Source organism: Acipenser ruthenus, chromosome 10 (genome assembly GCF_902713425.1).
Source record: "Acipenser ruthenus chromosome 10, fAciRut3.2 maternal haplotype, whole genome shotgun sequence".
Classification (NCBI taxonomy): Eukaryota; Metazoa; Chordata; class Actinopteri; order Acipenseriformes; family Acipenseridae; genus Acipenser; species Acipenser ruthenus.
The window spans coordinates 49,224,826-49,251,198 of record NC_081198.1 but is presented as its reverse complement, the minus strand read 5'-3'; the positions used below and the strand labels follow the sequence as shown (position 1 = coordinate 49,251,198).

Genomic DNA, 26,373 nt, shown 5'->3' with positions numbered 1-26,373 from the left:
AGACCTAGTTTTGCTGTATCAAACCTCAAGTCTTCCCTGGTGTGACCAAGTTCCAAGTCACTTTTACTTTGGTTGAAGTAGATGGCACTGGCTCTTACAGCGTGCAGATACTTTGGCTGACCTAGCCTGTCATGTCATGTCATGTCAACAGCTGGCAAGTATGACTTAAGAGCAGCTTCTGAACTCAGTAAAGCAGCGGAATACAGGCTGTATACAAATCAGAAGAGCAGCTTCTGAACTCAATAAAGCAGCGGAATACAGACTGTATACAAATCAGAAGAGCAGCTTCTGAACTCAGTAAAGCACTGTAACACAGACTGTATACAAATCAGAAGCTGCCTTCTCTTTAAAGAACCCTGCAAATGACCCCCAACCCCCATTAATATATACTGCACTTACTTTACAAAACAAAAACTACACAAAGGGAAGTTCACCCGCCCCGAATGTGAAATCTGTTATTGCATTCATAATGCATTCTTTAGCAATCTTTGTGAGTACTTGTTTTACAGCACACAATATGTACAATAATAATAATAATAATAATAATAATAATAATTCCCCTGTCTCTTATGGTATTAGACTGTATTCTCATGAGCACTTTGGGCGGACAAGTGTGATACAGGGTGAACTGCACATGCCTAGGACGTTCCCGTTTCCATCCAGCAGGTGTCGCCATTGAATTTCAATAACTTACCTGCGAGTTTCAGCTTGGCCTTCTCAACACACGGAGGACAGACCAAAGCACCGACATCTCCCAGCACCCTCTCCCCGCCCCATGGTAGACCTCCGTTAATCATCGCCTTAGCCAGGAATATGAGCACGTCTACAGGCTCCTCGGAAAGCACGGGGCTGAATCCTGCTCTGTCCGACCCGGAGCGCTGGCTGAGATTGCCCGCCGTCCAGGGCTACGAGCCTCAACGGGTAAACAACATGCTGCTTCTCTGCCCCGCTGCGCCCAAGAGCCGGGGAGGCGTTCAGACAGTCACGGCTGGACCCGCGAATCAACAGGTCATATTCTTCCCGGGAGATGTACAGGTTGGCTAAGCACGACTGGCATTTGATCAGTCTAGACACCACTGTATCAGAGCAGTGTGCGCTGAAGTATTGTTGTGCTGTGTTATTGTTTTATTATAAATTCACAAATACTGGAGGCTAGTTTATAGCAGCTGTAATCTGACGATTTGTGTGAATGACGTGTACATATAAAATATAATCGCGTTTATAAATAGGTTATTCAAAACGTAAACAAAAAACGTAATACGTGTTCTTACAATATGGTATAAATACGTGTGCATAATAAATATACTTATTGTTCTTCACACTTTATTATTCAATTCTTTAAATGCTATTTAATAAATAGAAACGTTATTTTACTGTGGCAATGCAAACTCATTCATCATTAATTATATTGCACAGACTTCTATTTCATCATTTTTATGGTGCATCATTACTGTGACGGGCTACTGAGCTACAGTTGGCTCCTGTTTTCTTGGTTGTGGTTCTTGGGAGTTCTTTGCCTTTTAAATAGCCTTGGCCAGTATATTAATCGTTCTGGTCTTGATTGTGCCCCTCTGCAGTAAGGTTTAACAGTGTGAGATTCCTGCTGTCTCTTACTGCCCCACACTGTGTATCCGTTTACCAAACCCAGAGAGAGAGCACCAGTCCAGTTTCATATGCCCCTCCGATGCACTTCAATATAATTTGTATAGTTCCCATCCACAACAGGGAACAGACTATACATTGCCAGATGGGATGGTTTGAGTTCCTTTTCACTCTGGGGAGGGGTAAGGGGTAGAGGGTAGGGATAGGGGGCAGAGCAGTTTATTTACACAGTATGTATTGAATATTGTATGGGATGCTGAGCAATATAAAATTACATCTTTCTTGCTGCTCCTACCTTCAGTAGAGTGGAGATTATATATATATATATATATATATATATATATATATATATATATATATATATATATATATGATATCCAGTCCAATAAGAATAATTGAACAGTATAGCTAATCTTAGGGTGACATCACTTCCATCTGATACAATCTTCAGAAACTTCAGATGGCTATATCACGTAGATATCGGATCTACCACTGTATCTATTATACAATGCTAGTATAAAACATAATGATTGATTATAAGTACAGTAATAGATCACAAGGTTTATCAATGTGCGCCTATCTTAACTGAACATTGAACCAGACACTCGCTCTGCCACAGTACATGTCCTGCATGCTATCCTTGAATAACATGGAATAGTTTTCTTTTTTCCCCCCAGAATTTCCACAAGGTGATGTCCTCGCACCACGAGAACCAGCAGTGGCAGCGCTGGAGCCTGGAGAACGTGGCTGAGCTGCTGTCGAGGCGTTTCGAGCTGACCCCCTTCTTGGCGAGCATCACGGACATGTACTGGCTGGACGGAGGACATCCTGGGGGTAGCAGTACCTGGGTGACCAGCCAGGAGGCGCTGACCTGGCCTCCAGCGGCATCGGCGTCCACTCGCACGTCACACCCTACGAGGTGCGTGACCCCATGCGGGCCTGGGTCAGGAAGGAGCACAAGAGGTTTGTGCGGGCGCTCCAGGAGCTGGGGGTCCCCATTGTGGACAAACTGCACTTTGAAAACCAGCTGCCCTCCCTGGAGCAACACTTCCGCGTGCTGGAGGAGTTCTGAAGAGGCCAAGACAATAATTCCATTTACCTCGCCACGCACATCCATTCGCTATGTAGGTCATTATCTGCTTTAGTGGCACGAAAACAGTGACCAAATGTCTGCCCAAATTAACACACAAACATGTTTATTAAAAAATAGAAAACCACATTTCAGATTAAAGTATACCAAGAACACCAGTTAGAAAACACCAATATACATTATAAATCTAGAAATACTAAAAGAAACTAAAATTCAATGACAAATACTTTGACAAAAAGCAAACCAAGAACCGTCTAAACCTAGATGTCTTCTAAAGGAAAATCCATGTGTCCAAAACCCTGTGTGGGGAATGGAAGCACATGGCGAGGGAGCTGTATGGCATGATCTTGTTAGCTACAACCTCAAGAACACTTCAGTTATACTGTGTATTGTTTTTTTAAATCAGTTTGCTGGTATTGTAAATGTTGGTAACACTGTCTCCATTCTAAGGCTGCTATCCACTCCCCTGCTCTGAAGCACTTTGTTCTCTGAATGAGATTAAACATTCCATGATTACTCTAGTAAACTTTAAAGCACACACACGCTATGCAGACAAACTCTCATTGACCCATTTGCTCTTATTTAGAGACACATGCAAGACAAGCCCAATCTCATAAATCTGCTGATCATTGTCGAATGGTGTTTACCCACTCGAGTTCTTATTTATTATTTTTTAAATGAATTCAAAGAGAAGCACAAAACTTCCTGCAGTCCACCTCGCCATTAGCAGCAAGGTGGGGGAGGACTTTGCTGTTCTTATCTGTTCTTTCTAGCTCTGCAAATGTAGAGGAAATTCCGTGTGATAAGATTGTCATTTGGTAAGTTGTGAGCCTGACTCCGGGTGGAGGGGAGGGGCAGAGCATGTGGGACACAATAGTATTCATTTCCTTCAGTTTGTTGCACTTGGTCCACCCTGGAAGAAGTATCGGGTATTTTGAAAAGAATGCTTTTGAATGTTTCAATTGTTCCTCCTGTTTGTGGAGCAGTGGATAAGTACAGTTTACACTTAATATACTGCAAACCTGTGAAGATCTTCCGACAGGTTAAAAAAAAAAAAAAAAAGGAGCGCGCATGGGCTTTTAAAACAAAGCCACGATGATCTGAACAAAAAGACGCACAGCAGTAAGAAAACTGAAGCAAACCAGTGAAAACTTCCCTTTTTGGTGCGATTCCTATTGGGACCTGCTCCAGTTTGCACCATTTAAATGAAAGATAATAAGAGCTGCATTTCTGCTGTCTGAAATACTGTTCTGTTTTCTACGTGGGAAGCAGTCGAGGGCTGAGGGGAGGCGCTGGACTGAGCTGCTGTGGAACCGGCTCTTGCTGCAATTGCACGCTATGCTAAGCTGCTTCTCATTTTTCTTTAATTCCTTCCAGACTTGCTTCTGAATAAAAACCTGATCTGCAGCTTTTATTATGTGTTTTTGGTTTTGTTTTTGTTCTTTGTAATCCCGTGAATTGTGACCTCATTGGTTAAGAAGGGAATGCAGGAGCTGGGTCACTGGGCAGCTGATAAACAGACATGATCTCAGCGCTTCCTCTTGAAAAACACACATACAGCAGATTTACAGAAGTTAGCCAGTCTTATTATCCAGACAGTTGTGCTGTGTGGGGTTCCCCAGGTGGAAATCACTACAGGTAATCTTATAAGAATATTAAAACCAGAAATAATCTCTTACCTGACTCCTAATATAGAAAAAAATGATCTTGAAATAAACTCTTTCGAATTTAAGAAACACATTTTTAGCAGTGCATCATCACCCTATTTTCTTAGAAAAAAAGTGTTAAAATCCCTTTTAACTGAATATAACTGAATATCTATTTAAATGTAGGTTTATACATCAAGCTGTCCCGATTTCTTATTGAATAACATTTTACGCACTTGAACTGAAAAACATAACAGATATTCAGAGATTGAGTACACATCACTTTCCACAATGTCAACAACTTTCAGAAGACCATTATTACTTCAGAGAAGGAAAATCAATTGACCAAAAAAAAAAATTAAGATTGTACTGAATGTAATTCCACGTATGTCTCAGTGCAATTAAGGGATCTGTATACTGGTTGCAATAGTCGTTTGTAAATGTGTCTTATATGATCCTAAAAGAAATAACATGCAAGTTTCAATTGTTTTTTTTTTCTTTTTAATTAACATTTCCCTAATTTGTATATTGACCAACACTTTAAAAAATGTAGACATAAACAATTCTCTTTTTACAATCCAATTACAAAATAAAAACATACTCTCCCTTTCTCTTAAAAAAACCCATTATTTTAAAAAAGGAAATCTATAAATATACAGATGAATTATTTTTGTAAACACATTCTTTTCTCTTTTACAGTCATTTTACATTATACACAAGTGTTCTCCACACTTCCTGGAACCGGGGACCAAGTAAAGACAACATTGTTTTAGAAATGATTTCAAATAAAAATAAATACAAGCTAAGTGCAAGGACCCCTGTCAGAAGAAAGAGACTGCGTACCATAAGCAGGGATACGGCTGAAACAGCTTCTTTTGATATTTTGGTTCCAGCTCGGCCAGCTCTTTAATAATATTCTACCTCTGGAATCAGGTGTGTGCTCAGTCTGGCTCCGGGGACAACAAGATGCAGATCAGCAGTACAGCACAGACAAACACCTTCTGTAAAAACACACCAATACAAATAACTGCCCACTGGTCTCTCCCCATTGCATAGAGAACTCCCACCTTTTTAATTTAGCACACGTTTACTATAGAAAGCATGTAAGACTTTGTGAATTGTACTGGCACAATGTACGCTCTGCAAGGGAAGGACAGTGCCTTCTTTTCCTTGTTAGAATTTTCCCTGATTAAAAAATACTTTTAAATGGCTATGTTTTTTTTGAATTGACTAAAATAACTGTTATTGTGTTAAACTTGGAAGATAAATTATTGCGCACACCTCTATATATATACATACAGCTGGCTTTTTGTGTGGAAAGGGCTACTTTTGTATTAAAAAAAAAAAAATACTAACACCAACACTAATAATATATATATTTTTTGAGCAAACACACACAATATATATAAGAAAAAAGAAAAAAAGAAAAGGATATTTCAGGTACTTAAGTACCTGAAATATCCTTTTCTTTTTTCTTATTGATCATTTTGGTACACAGCAGTTTTCCTTTTTCTCAAACTATATATATATATATATATATATATATATATATATATATATATATATATATATATATATATATATACACACATACTATAGTAAGGGTGGAAGTTGGTACATGCTTACTTCAGTTGCTTAAGACCAATGTGGTTTTGAAGGGAAATGCATGACATTTGGTTGTGTAGTAATATTCTGTGGTTAGTGCAGTTGAATTTGTTTCCCCCAGCACTGACTAGCTGCTTCAGTTTGCTTCTAGTTTTCCAACTTATTTATCTGTTTAGCGGTTGTAATTCTAGAAGCACTACGTTTGAATCCCCATGAACTGCTTGACTGGCCCTTTCTTTTTATTTATTTGTTTCATATCCTGTTCTGCTCTGCATCATCTTGGTTTGTCTGACGATTTGAGGTGGGAGAGGTCTTGGTTTATGAGGTATTTTCTGTTTTACTGATGTGCACTCTTTTGACTGTTGTACAGAGATTTGAGATATGGGGGAAGCACAGGAGTCTTACTGTGTTAGAAGGCAGGTCCAAGGTCACGTTAGGTGCCTCTGTGTGTGAAAATTAAACAAGTAAATCCTGAAAGTGCCACCAGTAAATATCTCAGCAGAGGAATGTTCATGCATGAAACTATTATATAGCACTCAAAGAAATGATCACGATTTTGAATGATTAATCTAATCCAGTATGTGCCCTACAAATGCAGAATAGAGAGCTATAGGTGATAATCATTAACAGAAACAGCTATAGCACAATGAGTGGTATTAAATACTTCAGTATCGACTGGCATTCATTATATATAGATATAGATACAGATACAGTAACACTGTGTATAGAAACACACCCAGTGCCACATGCCAGGAAGGAATCCCATAAAAAAATCCCGGTTTTCAAAGTGCAATCTTATAGCAGTGCCATGCCTAAACTTCTTCAATCCAAAGTGCAACACAAACCATATGATTACTAATTCAAGGACATACAAATACAAGCACACACACACACACAGATGCACGTACGCATATGTAGGGCCATTTACTGTAGAACATCCTGAATCACTGAAACAGGATAAAACAGTTTTGCAAGATTAGCTTTAGTTAAAATTTGGCAGAAAATTTTACAATCCACATTTGAAAACATGGAAATGGGCTCAGCCCAAATATCTACCAAACAGCACTACAGGGGGTGGTTTATATATATTTATATATAATATAAAGTTTACGCTAAGCACGGCAACGGACATTTCATTAAAAAAAAGAGAGATTATTGGAGGGTATAAGAATTTGAGGTGGAACATAATCCTGCACCTCGTACCTTCGATAACCCACAGACAGACACACAAACACAGACACACAGACTCAGAGCACGCTCTCTCCTGCCAGTGAGTCGAAGCGGAACCTCTTGGGGAGGGAGGGGGACTCCTCCAGGATGTTCTCTTTGTCCTCGGGGTTCCCCTGGGGGATGGGGGGGCCCCACTTGCCTGCGCTTCTCTCCCTGGGGGGCTGGCTGAGTGGTGGGTCACTGTCCGAGCCCCAAGCCCCTTGCCACAACCACGGGTGAGAGAGGCAGTCAGCTGCACTCGGCCGGTCCCTGAAAACAAACATGTTTCAGAACAGTAACAAAAATCCTTCCTAGAATATGCCAGTCTCCTGTTTTCAATTACTGGATATTTCTGAAATAGGAAAATTGCTTTCCTCTTTCATAAAGATGGTAGAGCTTTGACAGACTACGGTTGTATTCAAGCTTCCAGCCAGCAGCTGATTTCTCTGTCCTACACGCCACTGAGCAAACACACCTAGTCAGCAGGAATGGATTAAGCTGCTATGCAATGGGAGTCCTATTACCACACACTAGAGATAGCAAGTGGCCTGTGAGCTTTAGTAAGAACAGCACTTTAAGTGATTCCTCACCCATGTATTATTCTAAGACAAAAAAAAAAAAAAAAGCCAAGACCAAATACATTTAACTATCCTATTTTCTATTATACGGCAATTCATTCTGTACTTGTACAGTTTAGTCACCTAGAAAGCTAACTGAGCAATACAAGATGTTCCCTAATGACTGTGCAGCTTCTCCTATTCAAATCAAGTCAAGCTTCCTTAACAGAAGTACAGAGTCATCAGTGCGTAATTGTATATGCCAATAAATATTTATTATTTATGTATGTAATCACACACTGATTCACACTACAGACTGTTCAAGGTTGGGTATGAACCTTTATCATGCAATTCTTAAATACACCGTGAGCCCTGTTCACACAACGTAACAGACCAAATGTCTTTGGTGTTATAACAAAGACACATTATTCTCGTCAAGTATGCTGGTACCCCACACAGGAATGGAAATAAGACTCCCACAGCACTGCAGCTTGAGCCACAGCAGGTTTTATTATGAGCTCAACTGTGCGTTTTCTCTATGTTGTGTCAGGAACGGCAGTCTGTGTGTGTGCGATTACTTACTCTGCCGATTTGACAAGCAGCTTTCTGATGAAGTCGACAGCTAGCTCTGACACGCCAGCGAAGGCCTCTTTGCAGTATTCCACATTGACCTGCGACACGTTCAGGTAGGTCTCCTGCTTGTCGTTTCCCGCGAACGGAGATTCACCCGTCACCAGCATGTACGCGATCACCCCCACACTCCTGCACAGAACAAACAAGACTATAGAGCAATCTGCAGTCTGACTGTCTGGATATACTGCGGTTCACTACTCAAACCCAGAGCCTTCCACACTGCAGCCCAGCACTGTAACCACTGAGCTACTCAATCCCACTGCCTTCCACACTGCAGCCCAGCACTCTAACCACTGAGCTACTCAATCCCACTGCCCTCCACACTACAGCCCAGCACTCTAACCACTGAGCTACTCAATCCCACTGCCCTCCACACTACAGCCCAGCACTCTAACCACTGAGCTACTCAATCCCTCTGCCCTCCACACTGCAGCCCAGCACTGTAACCACTGAGCTACTCAATCCCACTGCCATCCACACTGCAGCCCAGCACTCTAACCACTGAGCTACTCAATCCCACTGCCCTCCACACTACAGCCCAGCACTCTAACCACTGAGCTACTCAATCCCACTGCAGCCCAGCACTCTAACCACTGAGCTACTTAATCCCACTGCAGGCCAGCACTCTAACCACTGAGCTACTCAATCCCACTGCCTTCCACACTACAGCCCAGCACTCTAACCACTGAGCTACTCAATCCCTCTGCCCTCCACACTACAGCCCAGCACTCTAACCACTGAGCTACTCAATCCCACTGCAGCCCAGCACTCTAACCACTGAGCTACTCTATCCCACTGCAGCCCAGCACTCTAGCCATACCCCATTATACCATGTCATGGTAAGTAGTTAAGACTTAAATGACTGGACTAGGAGATGGATATAGTAAAAGACACTTACTACTATCATTGGGTAATGTATAAGTTGATATACACGTGTTTGTGAGTTTGCAAATTACTGCACAGTGGAATGACTTACCACATGTCTGTTGCTGTTGTTATGGGCTCATAGTTCAGTATTTCTGGTGCTGAAAAGAAACATAAATTCATTATGATTTTGTAAGTGGATGCTATATTAAAGTAATCAGATTTACAGCTAACATTCAAGGTAACAGGACCATACAATGGTTTGTATCTTGGTTAGTTGGTTGGAAAAGAAAAACGCTAAATAAAAACAAATGAAGGAAAGTTCTGCCTAAAAATATTAAGCTTCGCAAATTGGTTTCTTTCTGCATTCGGGAATTCCAAGAACACTTTTATATGCACTCCATAGGAAATGTGTGGCATAGGCAATTTTCCTGCAGTGGAAAGTCTAGTATGGGGGTTTAATATGTGCAGTAAGTGTCTCCACATGTGAAATTACTTATTCCTTCTAAACCGGCTCTGTAACTAAATGATTGTAAATACACAGAGTACTGTATTCTTAGATATTTTGCTGTTATGAGCCTAATATGGAAATAAACTCTTAAAATGTTTTGTTCCTGTTGTTTAAACCTCATGATTTCCTCAGGAAATATCTGCGGGGGAGCGCATCCCTTTCCATGTGTGCTTCACAACACGAATCTCTGCTGCTCACTCTCCAGACTCACACAACAGCAAGCCTCCACGTTCATTTCGAAAAGAAAAAGTGGTGCAAACGTTACACTGGGGCAAAAGCAAGCCCTGCACTGCCTGAGTAAAACCAGCTTCTGGAAGGCTGGTTCACACTTCAGTCTCACGACCTCCAGGAGACCGACTAGATACCTTCACTTAAATCAGGCCCACCGAAGCATTTCCTCTTAATCTTGCATCTAATAAATCTGACAGTATTGAAGTAGATTGACGCATGAACCAGGCTTAACTGTGAGCCTGTGTAGAAGAGCAGTGGGAGAATGGTTTTCATTGTTTGGATAGTGAAGCCTGTTTGAGTTTGATTCGATCTGGCTCCTCTCTCTCTCTCTCTCTCTCTCTCTCTCTCTCTCTCTCTCGCTCTCTTACCCACGTACTCCGGGGTCCCCGTGATCTCACGCAGCTCACTGCCTGCCCCCAGCCTCCTTGACAGGCCGAAGTCCACGATCTTGATGTCCCCCAGGGGAGACAGGCTGGTCAGCAGGATGTTCTGAGGCTGCAGGACACACAAGGGTGAGGGGAAAGGGGTTACCGAAACAGCTGACAGAAACAAGAATTTTAAAAAGATTTCAATGCTTCAGATATGCAATAAAAGGGAAACACATTTTGACCAAAAAAAAAAAACTAGCTAGAAAATTAGATAGAAAGCAAAACTAGTCAGAAGCCTGTATATAATGTGATATTGGCCAGTTAGTAGAAAGAAATATTATATATAAATATATAAATAAATAAATAAATAAATAAATAAATAAATAAATTAAAAAAATGAATTCCTCTTCATGTAAATAAATCTGCAAATTATTTTTATTTTTTTAAAAAAAACAAGAGTAAAATAAACCTGGTACTCAGGTTATTTCAGGTGTCATTTCCTTTGCATGAAATCAATTTCTAAATTCTGTTATATGTACGATTACGCACAAACATGGTACTTATTTTCACACATTTCTTTTGAACAAACATCCCCGCACTACAATCACGAGCTAAGCCAGCAGCTCATCAGGCTGTGTCACCTTGAGGTCGAGGTGAACCAGGTTGTTCTGGTGCAGCAGGTGCACTCCCTCCAGGGTCTGTCTGAGGAGCCGGGTGATCTGCCTCTCTGTCAGCGCCTCCTCCGAAGCACAGTGGTCAAAGATCTCGCCCCCTGCCGCACTGAAACACATAGCATGAAGGGCATGAGGACCCACACCACAGCTCCAACACCTCAATCACAGTGCAGTGCTGCAGGGCTGCAAGGGGGAAGCAGCTACATTTCAGCTCCTAAGTGATAATTGCTAAAAGTAACTGTTAAGAAAGGTGCTCCCTGTACCAGGATTTCAACACTTCTACTCACAGCTTTCATGAAGTTCCAGCATTATTACAATGTTGCTAGTGAGAGTAAACACACTCCTTATCAGGTAAAAGCCTTGTTTCACAACCTTTGTGTCAGTGTTTTTAGATTAGGTAATGCAGGACAAGATTGCGCTGGTTCAATCCGCAGGACCTCGCCCATTGTCTGTGTAGCAACAGACCCAACAAAAGAAAAACATCACGCAGCTGAGCTGCCTGTGACACCAAGAGACAGAGCTCTGCTATACTGACACATTTAGATGAGGATGTGGGCATGCAACGGGTATCTGATATCTTTGCACCAGCCAGGACAAGCCCAGCTACTGTGTACAGTGTCTCAACACAAAGAGACACCACAGCTAACAGAAACCTGTACAAGTGTGCACATTTACAGTGCAGACAGTAGTGTGCCTTTTGAGGCTTGTTCGTCATGCACATTTACTGTGCTGTAGTAGATGTCCATCTCTGCCAGCCCCACAGATGAAAAAAGCACAGTAAACTTAAGGGCTTCAACATTGTAACAAGACAAACTAACACAGAAACCATTTGGTTAACACTAAAGTGTGTGTGTGTTTGCACATGGTTTTGTATCAGAATCCTTAATGCTATAAGGACTAGGCTTTTTGCGTTGTTATATGTAGAGTAGGGGTGCAACAACACACAATACGATGTGCTACATGATACATGCTGATCCACTGCTTTATGTGAGCTGCAATAAGATCAAATTAACGATGGGCTGAATTTTTATTTATTTATTTATTTATTTTAAGGAAAAAATGTAATGAAATGTGGGCAAGCGTGTGTTCATTCTAACTATAAAAACACATGCTCCTCATTCAAAAGCATACCAATAGTTCTGTATGTATCACTGTAAGAAAATTGAATCTGAAGGGAACACGCCATTCTCTCAGTGATGTTGTGTTTTAAAAGGTACTGTAGGTGTGAATTGCCTTGCTCACAAAGTCAACAATCATTTACCTGCAGCTTGCTCTCTCTGTGAAGTGAACTAAGACTGCTATACAACTAGAACACCTCTCTACTCTCCCTTTCACTGCCTATATTCTGAGTGCGGTGTTTTTACTTGAGGATTAGCAGATGAACTCCAGTGTAGTGATGTGCACTTTTGCATTCATGTTCTCTTTGTTTTAGTATTGGGAAGGATAGGCTTAAAGTTCAACAGGGTGTTTTAAAATGATCAGATGCTGTAAATCCTGCCGGGGTTGTGCGTGAGTGTGCGAGTGAGGGGGGTTGTTTGTCACTCATACTGAGATAGCCATGAGCTCACTTAGAAACGGAGAGGAAAAAAAAGAGAAAAAAAAACATGCAAACTAAGAGCCCCACCCCTGCCTGTATGTAAGAATGTAGACAGACACACAATACTGAGGAATGGTACCCAAGTGTTACCTTCAGTCTAGAATAATCCAGACTTAACCCCTTGTTGCATTTCGTCCAGTACGCTGGATAATCAATTAAGATGTAACTGAATACTTCTCATGCCAATCATCTTCTAGTACCATATTTTGTGATCAGGTTTGCTGTTCTGGTTTTGAAGTATGCAATGGTTAAACCCAAGCAGCTCCGGTACTCACTATTCCAGGACCAGGACGATCTCGTGCTCTGTTTCGAACACCTCATGCAGGTTGACAACGCGTGAATTCCACCGCGCTGATTCTAGAACCGCCACCTCGTGCACGATCTCCACTCTGCAGTCACGGCCTCTCCGACGCTTCTTCAGGAACTTGGCAGCATACTCCTTCCCTGTGGACTTTTCAACACACTTCTTAACCACGGCAAATTTACCCCTGAGAGAGAGAGAGAGAGAGAGAGAGATCATTTTCAATTCATAAGATGCCTCCTATTATTTAAATGCACAATAACTAATCAGATTCAAGCAACCTGTTGGAGGAATCGATTCTCAAATTCGGTCTCTATTTCCTGCATGTAAACCAGTATGGAGCTACAAATGAGTTAGGCAGGTTTTAAAATCGGATTTAAGCGTACACAGGGTTAGAAGCATTGATTGTTCCTAACCCGATTGACAATAGCAATTGCTACCATTAAATACCTATAATTATAATTGTAATTATTACTAGTCACTTAACAGATCAAACATCTCAAACAGCAATGAGGCTCTGAATACAGTTTTTAAAAAAGGAATTAACCTTAACAAACAGTCTGTGCCAGTTTCCCATTCTTCAACAAGACATCCTGGATCATATTCTGATGAGATGTGGCAACTGGATCTAACCTTAATACCCCCTGCCTCTACAGAGCAATAAGAACAGCTTGTATTTTAGCCAAGTAAGTGGCGCTTTAACACGAAGGGCCATAAACAGGCTTTGCATCATGAGTTTGTTCTTGTTTCTTTTTCTGCTGCAGCATTGTGGTCAGAAACAAGCGAACCATCACAAGCAATTATCTACAGCTCTTAAAAGTCTGCTGACTGTATTCATGATGACTGTTCAGTGCAAGCATAATCGAGCCAACATGCAATCTCTATCAGTTTGATAAACTGTGATGGATCTGAACGCAGACGCTATTTAAACACATCTTTAAAAGGAATTCAATAGGGTCATCTTAATGGATCACTTCCAGATTAGAAAACAGAGACTGCATTCTAGCAACACTTAATAGTGCAAACATTTCTCTTCTTTTTTTCTCCAAGAGGTTAGTCTCAACACTAGGCTTGTCTTTAAACTACAGTAAATACCTTTCCTATTGAGTGGCAATTACTGCCTCCCCTTTGCCAATGCGCTCAGTTATACCACCAAGCGCAGAAGAACAGAAAGCTACAGAAACAATGAAAAAGGAACCCTGAAGCCAGCTGTTCCTGTTTCTCCACCACGCTATTTAAACATGCACTCATTTCCTTCCTCCTGCTACCACAGATGACTAACAGTGTTACTCATTCAAGCCCCTCAGCTATTCACACATCCTGCAACAGGAACAATATACAGTATTTTGTGGGGTTACATCAACCCATATAAACCCTAATAATATGCATAACTACAGTGAACGTTCATCCAGTCAGTTCACTCTGTTCCTTGAGAGCGACTCAAATTGTAATTGTCAGTATGGATTTTTTAAAGCATTTGTTCCAAAATGTCAGCCCTCAAATGTCTCACTAACGTAGAGTGCATTACTTATTTATTAAAACATAGCAGTACTGCAACAACCTGTAGCACAATTCTACTGCACAGTAGAACTTCATACTTGAACTGTGTGACCACCAACCCGCTGGTCTGGAGATTCAAGGCAGACTGGTCTCCAGAGTTGAATGCTTCTCAAATAGCTGAGATAACATTAGACACAAGGCAACAGAGCTCAGCATTTTCAGAGGAACACACAGAACCTCTTGAGAGATGGCTTCTTCACGTCAGTTAGGTGGGGCTTTGCATAGCAGCACTGCAAACATTCCAGCCGACTCTGAATTCACCTTCACAGTACACCTGCCCTTCCTTTAGCACTGCTAAACAACTGTCTCATCACTTTCCCTGAGTGGAAAATTCTAGACGTCAGTAAAATTAATCCACATCTGTCCGAGTCAGCTCTAAATTCCTGCATGCGCTCTACCCTTAGTTTCAGAGCCTCAAGTTCAGAGTCTTAGGATACAGCCCTATATATTTTTCCACATTGCTATCTTACTTCACTAGCACTTGTATTGTTTGTGTGTTTTAACCCTGGAGTGAAAATGTTTCAAGATAAAAGGAAGTTTACACTGTTTTATGTGAGTGAGTAAGTACTGTAAGTGGCAGGCAAACCCACAAAATCAAACTTCTGCACAATGAGTCAGCAGATACAGGAATCTGCAGTATTTACAGGGTAACCTTGGCAACAGCAAATCTACTCCTCAGAGTGCTCCTCAAACCTCAACACTGCAAGGCCAAAGTGCCACCTTATCATGACGATATACAGAGCTGTTAGATTCCACTGGAGTTTCTAAACTTTAGGGTTAAACATGTTCACATGTTTGTAGCGTGGTTACTTTTTCATGACGCACTCACTACAGCAGTACTGTGGATGTGGACATGGAAAAGACTAAATATTGACTATTAAAACACACATATTGAATAAATAACGTTACTCTGTTCTGCACACACCCTGGTGTACAGTACACACTACAGCCAAGCTCCATATTTGTACCTTTGACAAGAGTTAAAACCTTAGGAGCAATTCTAAAGGTGGAAAAGGTTCATGCAGTCACTTTAAACTTGTGGAGAGATTAAAACACTCAATCACAAGTACTACGAAGTCACGCCGTCAGTCTAGACATTGTTAAGGACTTCTCACCAGAACGCTCGCTAACATTTGACTTCATTTTTAGCACTGCTACTGTGTCATGAAAGCAAGCAAAACAAACAAACCAAAAAAGAACTGATCCTGCACTGCCATTCTCTAGGGACGAGTCAAAAGCCAGGATATACTGCACTGAAATCCACTTAGCACCATAACCAACACAACGCAAAGCTCTTTCAATGACTGTTTCTAACCAACCTGTCCCGAGTAAATGAACACAGGCCCCCTGGGCTTCGGCATGGGTAACCACCAGCATCAGGTCTTTAAAACAAGCATTGCGTGTGTGTGTGTGTGTGTGAGTGAGAGAGAGAGAGAGAGTGTGTGAGTGAGAGAATGAGAATGAATGAGAGTGAGAGAGTGACTCCTACCAGTTCAAGGCCCTGAAGAGCCAGGGGAGCTACTCAAATAAAAAGACCATCAACTACATGATGGAGAAGCTCTGTGGGGAGAACCAGATCAGCATCACAGAGCCTCAGAACAGCTGCTCTAATCAGATATCTAAAATAACCACCACTCTGAAAAACAAATACCTGATACACTGGGAGGGCCAAGTAAAATCACAGCATAAATCAGAGTGCTACCAGAGCTTAAACAGACCAGACGCCCTGGCAGAGTTAAAGACCAAAAACAAAAACAACTACTGACCAAATACAGATTGAGCGACCACACTTTATCAATTGAAAAGGGTCAACACAGAGCCACGTGGAGACCCAGAGAGAGGAGACTGTGTGAGCACTGTGAGTTAGACCACATATAGAGAGACAGAGCTCCACTTCCTAATGCACTGTCCCAAATACAAGCTGGTCAGGGACACATTCATACCCCAAAAAAATTAACCTGCACTGAAAAAATGCATTTTCATTGTGTCTGTTTATACACTGTACCTGTCTGTTTGTATGTTTATTTTACTTTCTCATACATTGTAATTGCTTTGGCAAAACTTGTTTATTCCTGTCATGCCAATAAAGTTTATTGAATTGAATTGAAAGAGTGAGTGAGTGAGTGAGTGAGTGAGTGAGTGATCTGTATAAGATGTGACTGGTATTATAAACATTTGAAGTTTCCCAGTCGCGGTTTTAGTGTGAGAGTTGCAGGACAGCGTGAAGGGGTTTGCCAGTCTCGGGGAAACAGTCACAGTTCACAGTCCAAGAACACCTGTGTAGTGGATTTTATGACTAAGTGATTAATGGCTGTATGCTTTTATAATGTGTTATATTACATTAAACTATGTTTGCTTATTTTCAATTAAAAAGATTCGAAAAAACTTCTGGGGCCTCCAGAAGGAGCACAGTCTTTTCTATAATGGACAGGGGTATAAGATGCTTTAGGCAAAGAATATAAACAAACTGGAAGTCCAACTGGACTGGTTTCAAATGAAGCATAAGTCACATGAGGGCTCAATCAGGGACTGTGTAGTAAACAGGAAGGCTAATTCACGGTGAACACATTTTTAGGATGCAATAAAAGGAGTATCTTCCTCAGTATTTCTACATATTTAAATATCTGACACGCTATTAATCATTTCCCATAGTAAAAAGTAAAGTATTATAAAGCTTGGGGAATGCTTGGCAAAGCACAGGAAATCATTGTAAAGCCCCAAGAGGCATGGTAAAGCATATTAAATTGTTTCTTAAAACACGTTTAACTACGGTAAATGCACAGCATAACTGGAGAAAAGCAAGGGGAACTGCACAACTTTTATGAGAGAAAAAGTTATTACAACAAATAAAGTAAATAGGGATGATGTAAGATAAGGATTTAAGCAAAAGGACGGCGTTTAGGGTTAAATTACCTGCCAAGTTCGTCTGAGGTGATGTGGTAATGACTGTCCAAACCGTCCGTCCTGATCGGGGTCTGAATTTCAGTGAGTAGTCCCGGCTGAGAAGACTTGCTCTCTGACCTCTTCCTGGACATTATTAGCACAGTATAATAATAATAATAATAATAATAATAATAATAATAATAATAATAATAACAGCCCGTCTTCCAACCTCAACTCCGGGTCACTTTTTTTTTACTTTAATAATTGGTTTCTAAAAACACATCTATGTATTGTATTATAATAATATTGTAAACTGTGTATGCCGTTGCTTATTATTGTTGTTGTTAATAACTTGAAGAAAAGTCCACCCAAGTCCCATCAAAGATCACTTCTCGTAACACCAGCATTGGCATGGCAAACAAATTCTCCTTGACAAAAAGTGTACATTCTTCATAAATCAGTCCGTCACGCACACAGTTCAGACTCGCACAGCCCGGCGTAAAACGAGCGCTGTCGTGTCAAACTATCTTGGGGGAAAAAAATAATAAGCGGTATCTGTCTTTCAGTTATCCAAAACTGTTTCCAGAAAGAAATGTCTTTTTATTGTCTCTTCCAAGGGTGAAGACGTCCAAAAGGCATTTGTTTTCTTTTTTTTCTGATCATACACAAACCACCGCTACCCTGCCACTCTGCCCGTCGGGAGGTTTTCGTTTGAAAACCGAGCTGCGCTGCCAGCATTACGTCAGCATTTTCAGATCCACCAATCGCAGCCCGCACTGGGCGGGGTCGTGGTTTCACTTGCGATTCTGTGCTCTTGTCTTCCATAGCGCTATCACTGTTTCACACAAGTTTTACTGTGTGTGTGTGTGTGTGTGTGTGTGTGTGTGTGTGTGTGTGTGTGTGTGTGTGTGTGTGTGTGTGTGTGTGTGTGTGTGTATATATGAACTACCTCCTCTTCTCACCACTCTAGTTTTAGATTTTTTTTTTTTTGTAGAGAGTAGTACATCATTGATTTATTTTTAAAGCTTTTGAAATACAGTTTTTAGAAAAAATACAAATAATTAACTTTGGATATGTTTATTTGTTCTATTTTTGCTTTAATGAGTATTTTTCTCTTCTGCTGTGCAGAGAGAAGACTGGCGCCACCTAGCGGCCAAGGCCCATAGCGGTTGTATTGGAGGAGTGCTACAGTACTGTACTTTACTTTGAAGTGTGGTGAGCGGCGGATTGATCACGGAGCCCTAAAGTCTAAGATAAAGAAAAAAAACATGTGGGTTTCATTCCTAATGTACACAGGGTCCTGGAAAAAAGTGTTGGACCACCTCTGTTGGGGGTGGGACATTTCATTATTGCCTGGCCTGTTGTGGCCCAAAAAAACGTGCCCTAACCAGTGTACTTCACTGTGCTTATTTAAAGAAATGCAACTTCTTCACCATGAGATCAGCACACCTCCCAGGCCTGGAGGTTTGCAATAACAAAATAATCCAACACAAACAAACTTATAGATATTTACAGAAAATGTAAAGTTTTACAGATCTGCACAATAGTATAGAAATCTATAGACATGGGTGTGCTCTACAGCTATCTATCTCAAAATCCTAAAGGTTCCCTCTAGTAATCTATAGGTTTTTTTTAAAATCTATAGAATGCAGGGAGTGCCTGTCTTCACTGCGGAAGCTGCTTGTTACAGTGGCAGTGTCCTGGAATCTGACTGGGCTACAAACACGTGCCAGACAGGAAGTCTGTTGTTAATTAAAGAAGTCTGGGCAGTGCTGAAGAGTTTCACTAACACTAAACTGTGTGTAATACAAAACTGCATTCTTTAAAGCACTGTGAACCCACAGGGGCCTGTGTATTTAAACACATCACAGGTGGCAGCAGCAGTACCACAAAAAGCAATATTACCTTCATACGCCCACAGCATATGATCACATCACAATCCGATGAGCTGCTTTCAGTGTGGGGGTGTCTTGCAGCAGTGTCCATGCAAACCAGCTTGGGGAAGCGGTGCTGAAGACAGTGGCTAAAACAGCACAGTCAATGAGAACAAAGGATCACAGAGACAGCCGCGGCGTTGACAGTAGAAAAGGTGATTTTATTAGTGTGTCTGCTCTGTATACCCGGGTCACTAACATATTGCTTATGAATTCAAATTAATTCAGTCATGTTGTTCTTTATGGTGCAAAAAAGTGTCTATCTACAAACCTCACTGTACCCTGGACATGACAGTTACTGCACTCTGTACAACATTCTTCAGAGGAGCACAATGGGGGGAGGGACACCTGAGTCCTGAACCAGCTCATGCCTGCTCATTGACTCAGGTGTGGCATTGGTTATAGAATAGTCAATACAGCAGCTGCCACAACCCATAGAATTGTAAAGGGGAGAGGGAGGCAGAGTGGTTTAGTGGTTAGAGCTGAGGGACTGGGACGGAGGCAGAGTGGTTTAGTGGTTATAGCTGAGGGACTGGGAGGGAGGCAGTGTGATCTAGTGGTTATAGCTGGGGGACTGGGAGGGAGGCAGTGTGGTCTAGTGGTTAAAGCTGAGGGACTGGGAGGGAGGCAGTGTGATCTAGTGGTTAGAACTGAGGGACTGGGTGCAGTGGCGTAGCTAGGGGGTAGTTTTAGGGCTTTAACCCCCCCCCCCCCCCCCCCCCCGCCTTAAATGAATTATTCAACTACGTGGGACAACAAAAAATAATATCAGTCATGTGCAAAAATCTCATTCCATCACCACCACCCCTGCGAAACGAAATCCTGCCGATCATTCACCAGCACCCCCCACTCCTCTCCCCCCAAAAGAAATCCAGGCGACTCACCACCATCCCCTACAGAGCCCACAACCAACACTTTTATAATACAAAGCACTTTGTTCTTTTACAATCAAGCTGTGCCATGGAGAAATAGCATTGCATAGTATGGATATCTGATACCAGTGACATCTCCACCTCAGTGCTGAAGCAACCCAGCACACAGGATTCAAATCAGTTCATATTAAAAAAAAACTGATTATTTACTATAAAGAGAGGGAGGGGGGCTAACACAAGACCCCAGGCTGAATCAAAGATGCCTTACTACACAGAAACCTCTTCTAATTCACACATAAACCACAACCTGTGTCTTTGAACCCGTCCTCCACTTGGAATTGAGAGGACATTCCCTGCATGCTTTTCTCCAGCAGTGACGTGGTTAATGTCCACACAAGTAAACAAACACCAGGGGGCAACAGTGAGCTTTGTGTGAATATTCGTCATGCTTGAACGTGAGAGCATACTGACCAACACTGGGATACACCGAGATACAGGGCCACCCCCTTCCAGACCAAACTAGATTGCACTCAATTTCAAGTGTGCTGCTGTGGGATGAGGACTGTAAAAAAAACTACAGGTTTATAATATACTTTAGTTTATACAACTAGAGGGGGCCACCAAATGCAGCTTTCTTGATAATGTGATGATCCCATGTACTGTATTACCTTGTTTCTGCACCCTTTAAATGTGCAGTAGCGACACCTGTTGGTAGACAGAGGTGGTGCAGGAACAAATCTGGAAATACAGTTACTAAATAAACAATAATGGCTTCAAGGAATATTTCTTTAAAATTAATGATTTGCTGTTTCCCTCCAACTGTGTGGATTTGTTCCAATTCCACACAGCCCTCAAAGAATAACTTTTCTAGGACTTGAAGCACATTTCTGCTCCTCCCTACCCTTAGAACAGTTTACCACATTAATACTGTGCTTTTCCCATGAGTTTCCCATGAGTTTCCCATAGTTTTAGTTTTCCACATTTTCTGGGCTTTCCCATGCTTTGACTGTCCTTTATTACACTTTTATAAAGTTGTATGCGGGTAGCAGGACTCCACATGCCATGTTGCTGTGGCTGAGGGGCAGTGCTGACCCCAGTGTTGGCAGTATGAGTGTAAACCACTTGTTTCTCCACAGCCCGCTCCAGCCTTCGCCAGTCATCCGCAAACCTTTGGTACATAGACTGCAAATTATACATATATACATATAGAGCATTTGGGGATTTCTTTAGGTTTTGTTTTGTATTTTTTTTATTTTTAACAAAGGCATTTTGGAGATTGAAAGTATGCTGGTGCTTGCTACTAAATCTCTCTGAGCAAGCATGGTGTGTGAGTGTCCCCCCTCCCCTCTGTTCAGCATACATGAACATGCACAGCCAGATGGAAGCGGCCAGGACCCTAACTGTGGACCGTGCGCAGGACCCTGACTGTGGACCGTGCGCACACAGGCCAGTGTGCAGGACCCTGTGGACCGTGCGCACACAGGCCAGTGTGCAGGACCCTGACTGTGGACCGTGCGCAGGACCCTGACTGTGGACCGTGCGCACACAGGCCAGTGGGCAGGACCCTGACTGTGGACCATGCGCACACAGGCCAGTGTGCAGGACCCTGACTGTGGACCGTGCACACACAGGCCAGTGGGCAGGACCCTGACTGTGGACCGTGCGCACGCAGGCCAGCGAGCAGGACTATAGTCTTGGTACTCATACCCCGGGATGCTCTATTGAGTTCTAACACTTATTTTTTTGAATGCTTGTTTTCTTTCATTTTTTTTTTTTGTTCTTCGTGCAGTTCATGAAATCGGATCTCTTAGCTCAGCGCAGTGTTTTGCTCCAGTAGAATCGCGGCCGTGCATTTCCAGTTTGTCCTTGCTTTAGCTTTGGCACCCCTTCCTGTAATCTCACAGTACAGCCCTGTGACTGGATCCCATTCTACCACAGACACACCAGTCAGTGTCCCAGTACAGTCCTACTAGCCGTTCCTGAACCCAAATAGCACTCAAACGGTTTAAACACTGTAGAATCCTCTGCCGAAATTGTACAGCATAACCAATTCACTTTAGCAGGGAGCACAGAAGCCAATAGAATTGATGTTCCATAGCTGTGAATCTGAAGTAGAAGAATCTACAGCATCTGTAGTCTAAAACTACTAGTATATTTCTTACAGTGTCAAATGTTCAATTGTCAAATGAAGCAGCCATGATGATGAGTGTTATAATCTCAAGAGGCCAGCAGCAGTACTGAGGTTTAGGTAGAAAATGAAGACTGTTGCAGTTCTGGGGTGTACAGGGACACTCAAACCACTGACCCGAACACACACATACATATAGTACATGCATACATACATACATACATGTTCACTTTACTATGTTAGCGAGGGCATTACAGTACAGTATCACTTATGATTCCTTAATAAAAAAACACAACTCAGAAAGCATACTGCAAAGCAATAGTGAGTGACGTCATTTTTGCCCTCACTTTATTGGTATATATACATGCAATGTCCTCAATTCTTTAGCAGTGTGATGCACACACGCACACACGCACACACACACACACACACACACACACACTTCATTCTACTGACAGAACATTCAGCCACTTAACCTGTGGACACCCCTTATTAACATAACAATAAATGCAGTGTGCCAGTGCAGAGACGCCAGACCTTTCAGCAGCAGCAATGAGCGCAGAGAGTCTTGGGGTTCACCCTCTGATCTGCCCCCCCCGGGTTGCTACTGGGCAGGGCCAGTCATTGTTTAAAAGAGCAAGGCGCTGCGTGTGAGGGTGAACTGTTACAGGAATACATCCAGGAAAGTCCAAAAGAAAGGATGCTGTGGAATGAAGATAAAAGATCCCAAAGGGTCGTCCTTGAGTCAGTCCGATTCCAAAACGATGAGCTGAGAGTAAACGGTTCAGAACCCCAATCTGACAGCAAGCTCCCCTCGAATGCACCTGCAAACCACAGAGTGAGAGAGAGGAGGGGGCCTCTACAGTACAGTGCACTAAGGGTATCAACAAAATAAAATCATTCCTTCAGACAGCATTCATATAGGATTGTGTCATGATACACATTCAATAGTACTAGGATTATATGCAAGTAGCAGTCCAGTGTATGCGTGTATGTGTGTCAAAGCTCAAAGATATAGAGATTGCCCAGTCTTCATTTTGTTTAAAAACAAAAAAATTAAATAATTAAATCATAATACGCCCGACCATGTCAATATGGTAGCTTTACTCATAACTTATTTTTGTGTGTGAGTATATATATATATATATATATATATATATATATATATATATATATATATTTTTTTTTTAAATATTAAAATATGTGTATTCTTTCTTTCATTGCTCCTGTGATTGGTGGAGGTGTATTTTCTTTGATTCCCAGTTGGTTGATATTGAGGAGTGTCCTTCAGTACTAGCCAATCCCAGCTTGTCTTTTCTTGAGTGTATTGCAAGCTTGCTGAACAGTGGTGTTGGGAGCAATGACTTAGGGGGAATTCCCTCCAACGTTCTTCCAATCCCCCTTTCTGAATCCAAAACCCTATCTCCTGAATTCTGCTTCCTAATCCCATATTTTCCTAGAATAATGGCTTATGCTCCTCAGTTGAGGTGAGGCTTTGTTTATCCAAAATACTTCTTCCCCAGTGTTCCAAAGAGCTCCCTCCTCCACTGAAGCCTGTCAGACGCCCCTCCAGGAAGGTCCATTCCTCTGAAGGTCCCTGCTGAGCCCCATGCGTCCATAGATACCCAGCAGTGTGTGGCAGGGAGGCAGGGTGAGGTGAGGTCGGGTGGGGTGGGGTGGGGTGGGGTGGGGTGGGTTGGGGAGGCTTCTCACTCCAGGCCAAAGGTGCTCGTCTCCTCCACCGCAGTCAGCATCTTCTCATACAGCATTGAGAAGGAGGGGTAGGGAGGCAGGTCCAGCCGGTTAAAACAGGTGTGAGCTCTGAGGAGGGAGGGAGGGACAGAGAGAGACACACATGTTCATTTCACTCTTAGTGAGGACACTGCATTGACTCTCACTCTATCACATCTCCACACAGGGCGACAGCAGAAGGGAAATGAAACTTTCTTCTGCTTTAAAACTGTGAAGACTCAGCAGCAGCCTGAACCCACTCTGCCCTTACCCCCTTCCTCCTGACACACACGCAGGTGAGGACCAGGTTTAGCTCCATCACTCTGCACTCTCTCGCTCCCTCTCACCTGGGTAGCGAGGTAATCTTGCCCCACTTCTCCACACAGAACCTCCTGGGTCCGTTGCTCCCGCGCAGCGAAGCAAAGCCCTCATAGGGTATGCTGGAGGTGCCCGTCACAAACTGGGGAGGAGAGAGACATTAAAGCACATTGCACATCGCTCGGCTCTGATCACAAGATAGTGCAGTTCAGCACGTTCCTCCAGCCGGCCTACCTGCAACAGCCGGAGCCTCTGCTCATTATTGAACCGCTCCACCGCTGCCCAGAACCACCGGATCACAATGTGGCTGTCATGGTAACCTGTACAAGAAGCACAGCTCTATTAACATGGGGTAGAGAGAAAGACATTTACCTGCTATGCTACACCACACTGCCTCCCTCCCAGTCCCTCAGCCTTAACCACTAGATCACACTGCCTCCCTCCCAGTCCCTCAGCTCTAACCACTAGCTCACACTGCCTCCCTCCCAGTCCCTCAGCTCTAACCACTAGATCACACTGCCTCCTTCCCAGTCCCTCAGCTCTAACCACTAGGTCACACTGCCTCCTTCCCAGTCTCTCAGCTCTAACCACTAGACCACACTGCCTCCCTCCCAGTCCCTCAGCTCTAACCACTAGACCACGCTGCCTTCCTCCAACTCCCTCAACTCTAACCACTAGACCACGCTGCCTCCCTCCCAGTCCCTCAGCTCTAACCACTAGACCACGCTGGCTCCCTCCCAGTCCCTCAGCTCTAGCCCTGGTCTCCTGGTTAGCCCAGCCCCTGTGTCGAGGGTTCCGGTCTGTACCTCCTCTGTATTCCGTGTTGCTCCTCCAGTCACTCAGGTCGATCTCCGCTGTGCCAGCGATCACCAGCTCCAGCTCCCGGGCATCGAACACTGACACCAGTCGGGCATCCACTACCTGCAGGGGGCGAGAGAGAGCAGAGCAGAGCAGCATCACTCACACTGATCACGAACCACGCTCCTCGGCTCCAGTGTCTTGCACACAGTGTTACTGATGGTTCAGAATGTGCTCTGGAGCGCATTGGATATGTATCACAGCTCCACGCTAAGGGAATGTTTCAAAACCAATGCAGCCCTTTAACAGTGTTAATGTAGTTCAGCTCCACCTTTTTAAATGACTGTATGCAGTCTGGCAGCGAGCAAGCACAGCAGAGATAGAGAGAGCGAGAGCGAGAGCGAGTGCTTCAACCCCTAGGGATGTAACCTAAGAGATGAGCTCTGGAAGTGGGAATCTTTTGCAATGTGTGAAGTAACAATATTATATAATGTATTATACCAAGTGGAACCTGCTTTAACCTGTAGGCTCAAATAAAAGTAAGGAAGCTGCTGCAGTAGTGCCTCTGGCTGATGTCTTGTCTTGATTCCTAGCCGGACCCCCCTCTCTTAATATCCAGACTAGGAGACTTCATTACAGCATGGTGAAAGGTAAGCAAGTGAGGGGGCCATCTCTAGTTCTAGGGAGTGGCAATCACAGAGAGCACTGGGACACACTGGAGCAGGGTGTGAACACTGGCTCTGTATCAGAGCAGTGTGACTGTGTCTGTTTCCGTTTCCCTGGCTCCACTCCGCTGGGTGCTGTTACCTCGTAGAAGCCACGGACCATGCTCTCAGTCTGCTGGACCACGCCCCTCTCGATCCTCCACTTCACCATGCGCTCAATGTACTCCTTCTTGTTCTTCTCTGACACAGGGATGTTAGCGCCCCCTGGCTTCAGCTCACGCTCAGTGATCTGCACACAAAACAACACAGCAGGGTCACTGACTCTCCCAGCTCTCCAAATATGTTTAATCCTATCAGAAGCCCTAAATCTGAGATTGTACTTCATCCATACTGACAGTGTGCTGTACCCATGCTGACACTGTGCTGTACCCATGCTGACACTGCGCTGTACCCATGCTGGCACTGTTCTGACACTGTGCTGTCACTGTGCTGTACCCATGCTGTCACTGTGCTGTACCCTTGCTTACACTGTTCTGACACTGTGCTGTATCCATGCTGACACTGTTCTGACACTGTGCTGTATCCATGCTGACACT

At 43.0% G+C, this 26,373-nt stretch overlaps 3 protein-coding genes across 7 annotated transcripts in view; 1 reads left to right on the top strand and 2 right to left on the bottom strand.

Annotated features, from left to right (window-relative positions):
- The first annotated feature begins 695 nt into the window (after positions 1–695).
- c10h2orf69 (chromosome 10 C2orf69 homolog) lies at positions 696–4,104 on the top strand. Its single transcript, XM_059032481.1, is given in 3 exon segments — positions 696–1,035; positions 2,280–2,469; positions 2,472–4,104. Coding segments are annotated over 3 exon segments (615 nt in total). The 5' UTR covers positions 696–813; the 3' UTR covers positions 2,675–4,104.
- Positions 4,105–5,551: 1,447 nt separating this feature from the next.
- On the bottom strand, positions 5,552–18,140 carry LOC117404344 (serine/threonine-protein kinase 17B-like). Its single transcript, XM_034007200.3, has 7 exons — positions 17,362–18,140; positions 12,863–13,075; positions 10,958–11,096; positions 10,317–10,443; positions 9,319–9,367; positions 8,292–8,471; positions 5,552–7,422 (listed from the first exon to the last, which is right to left on the bottom strand). Exons 1-7 carry the CDS (start codon positions 17,481–17,483, stop codon positions 7,191–7,193), a joined length of 1,062 nt encoding a protein of 353 aa, XP_033863091.1. The 5' UTR covers positions 17,484–18,140; the 3' UTR covers positions 5,552–7,190.
- A 1,692-nt stretch (positions 18,141–19,832) lies between these two features.
- LOC117407515 (E3 ubiquitin-protein ligase HECW2) overlaps positions 19,833–26,373 on the bottom strand; it is a 44,298-nt gene continuing 37,757 nt past the window's right edge. For all 5 annotated transcript variants that reach the window (XM_034012639.3, XM_059032479.1, XM_059032478.1 and 2 more), the window contains 5 exons: positions 25,920–26,066; positions 25,121–25,235; positions 24,549–24,634; positions 24,344–24,456; positions 19,833–24,086 (listed from right to left, as the gene is read on the bottom strand). In XM_034012639.3, the coding sequence (XP_033868530.3) occupies positions 23,975–24,086; positions 24,344–24,456; positions 24,549–24,634; positions 25,121–25,235; positions 25,920–26,066 (573 nt within the window). In that variant the 3' untranslated portion in view covers positions 19,833–23,974. The remainder of the gene's footprint in view (positions 24,087–24,343; positions 24,457–24,548; positions 24,635–25,120; positions 25,236–25,919; positions 26,067–26,373) is intronic.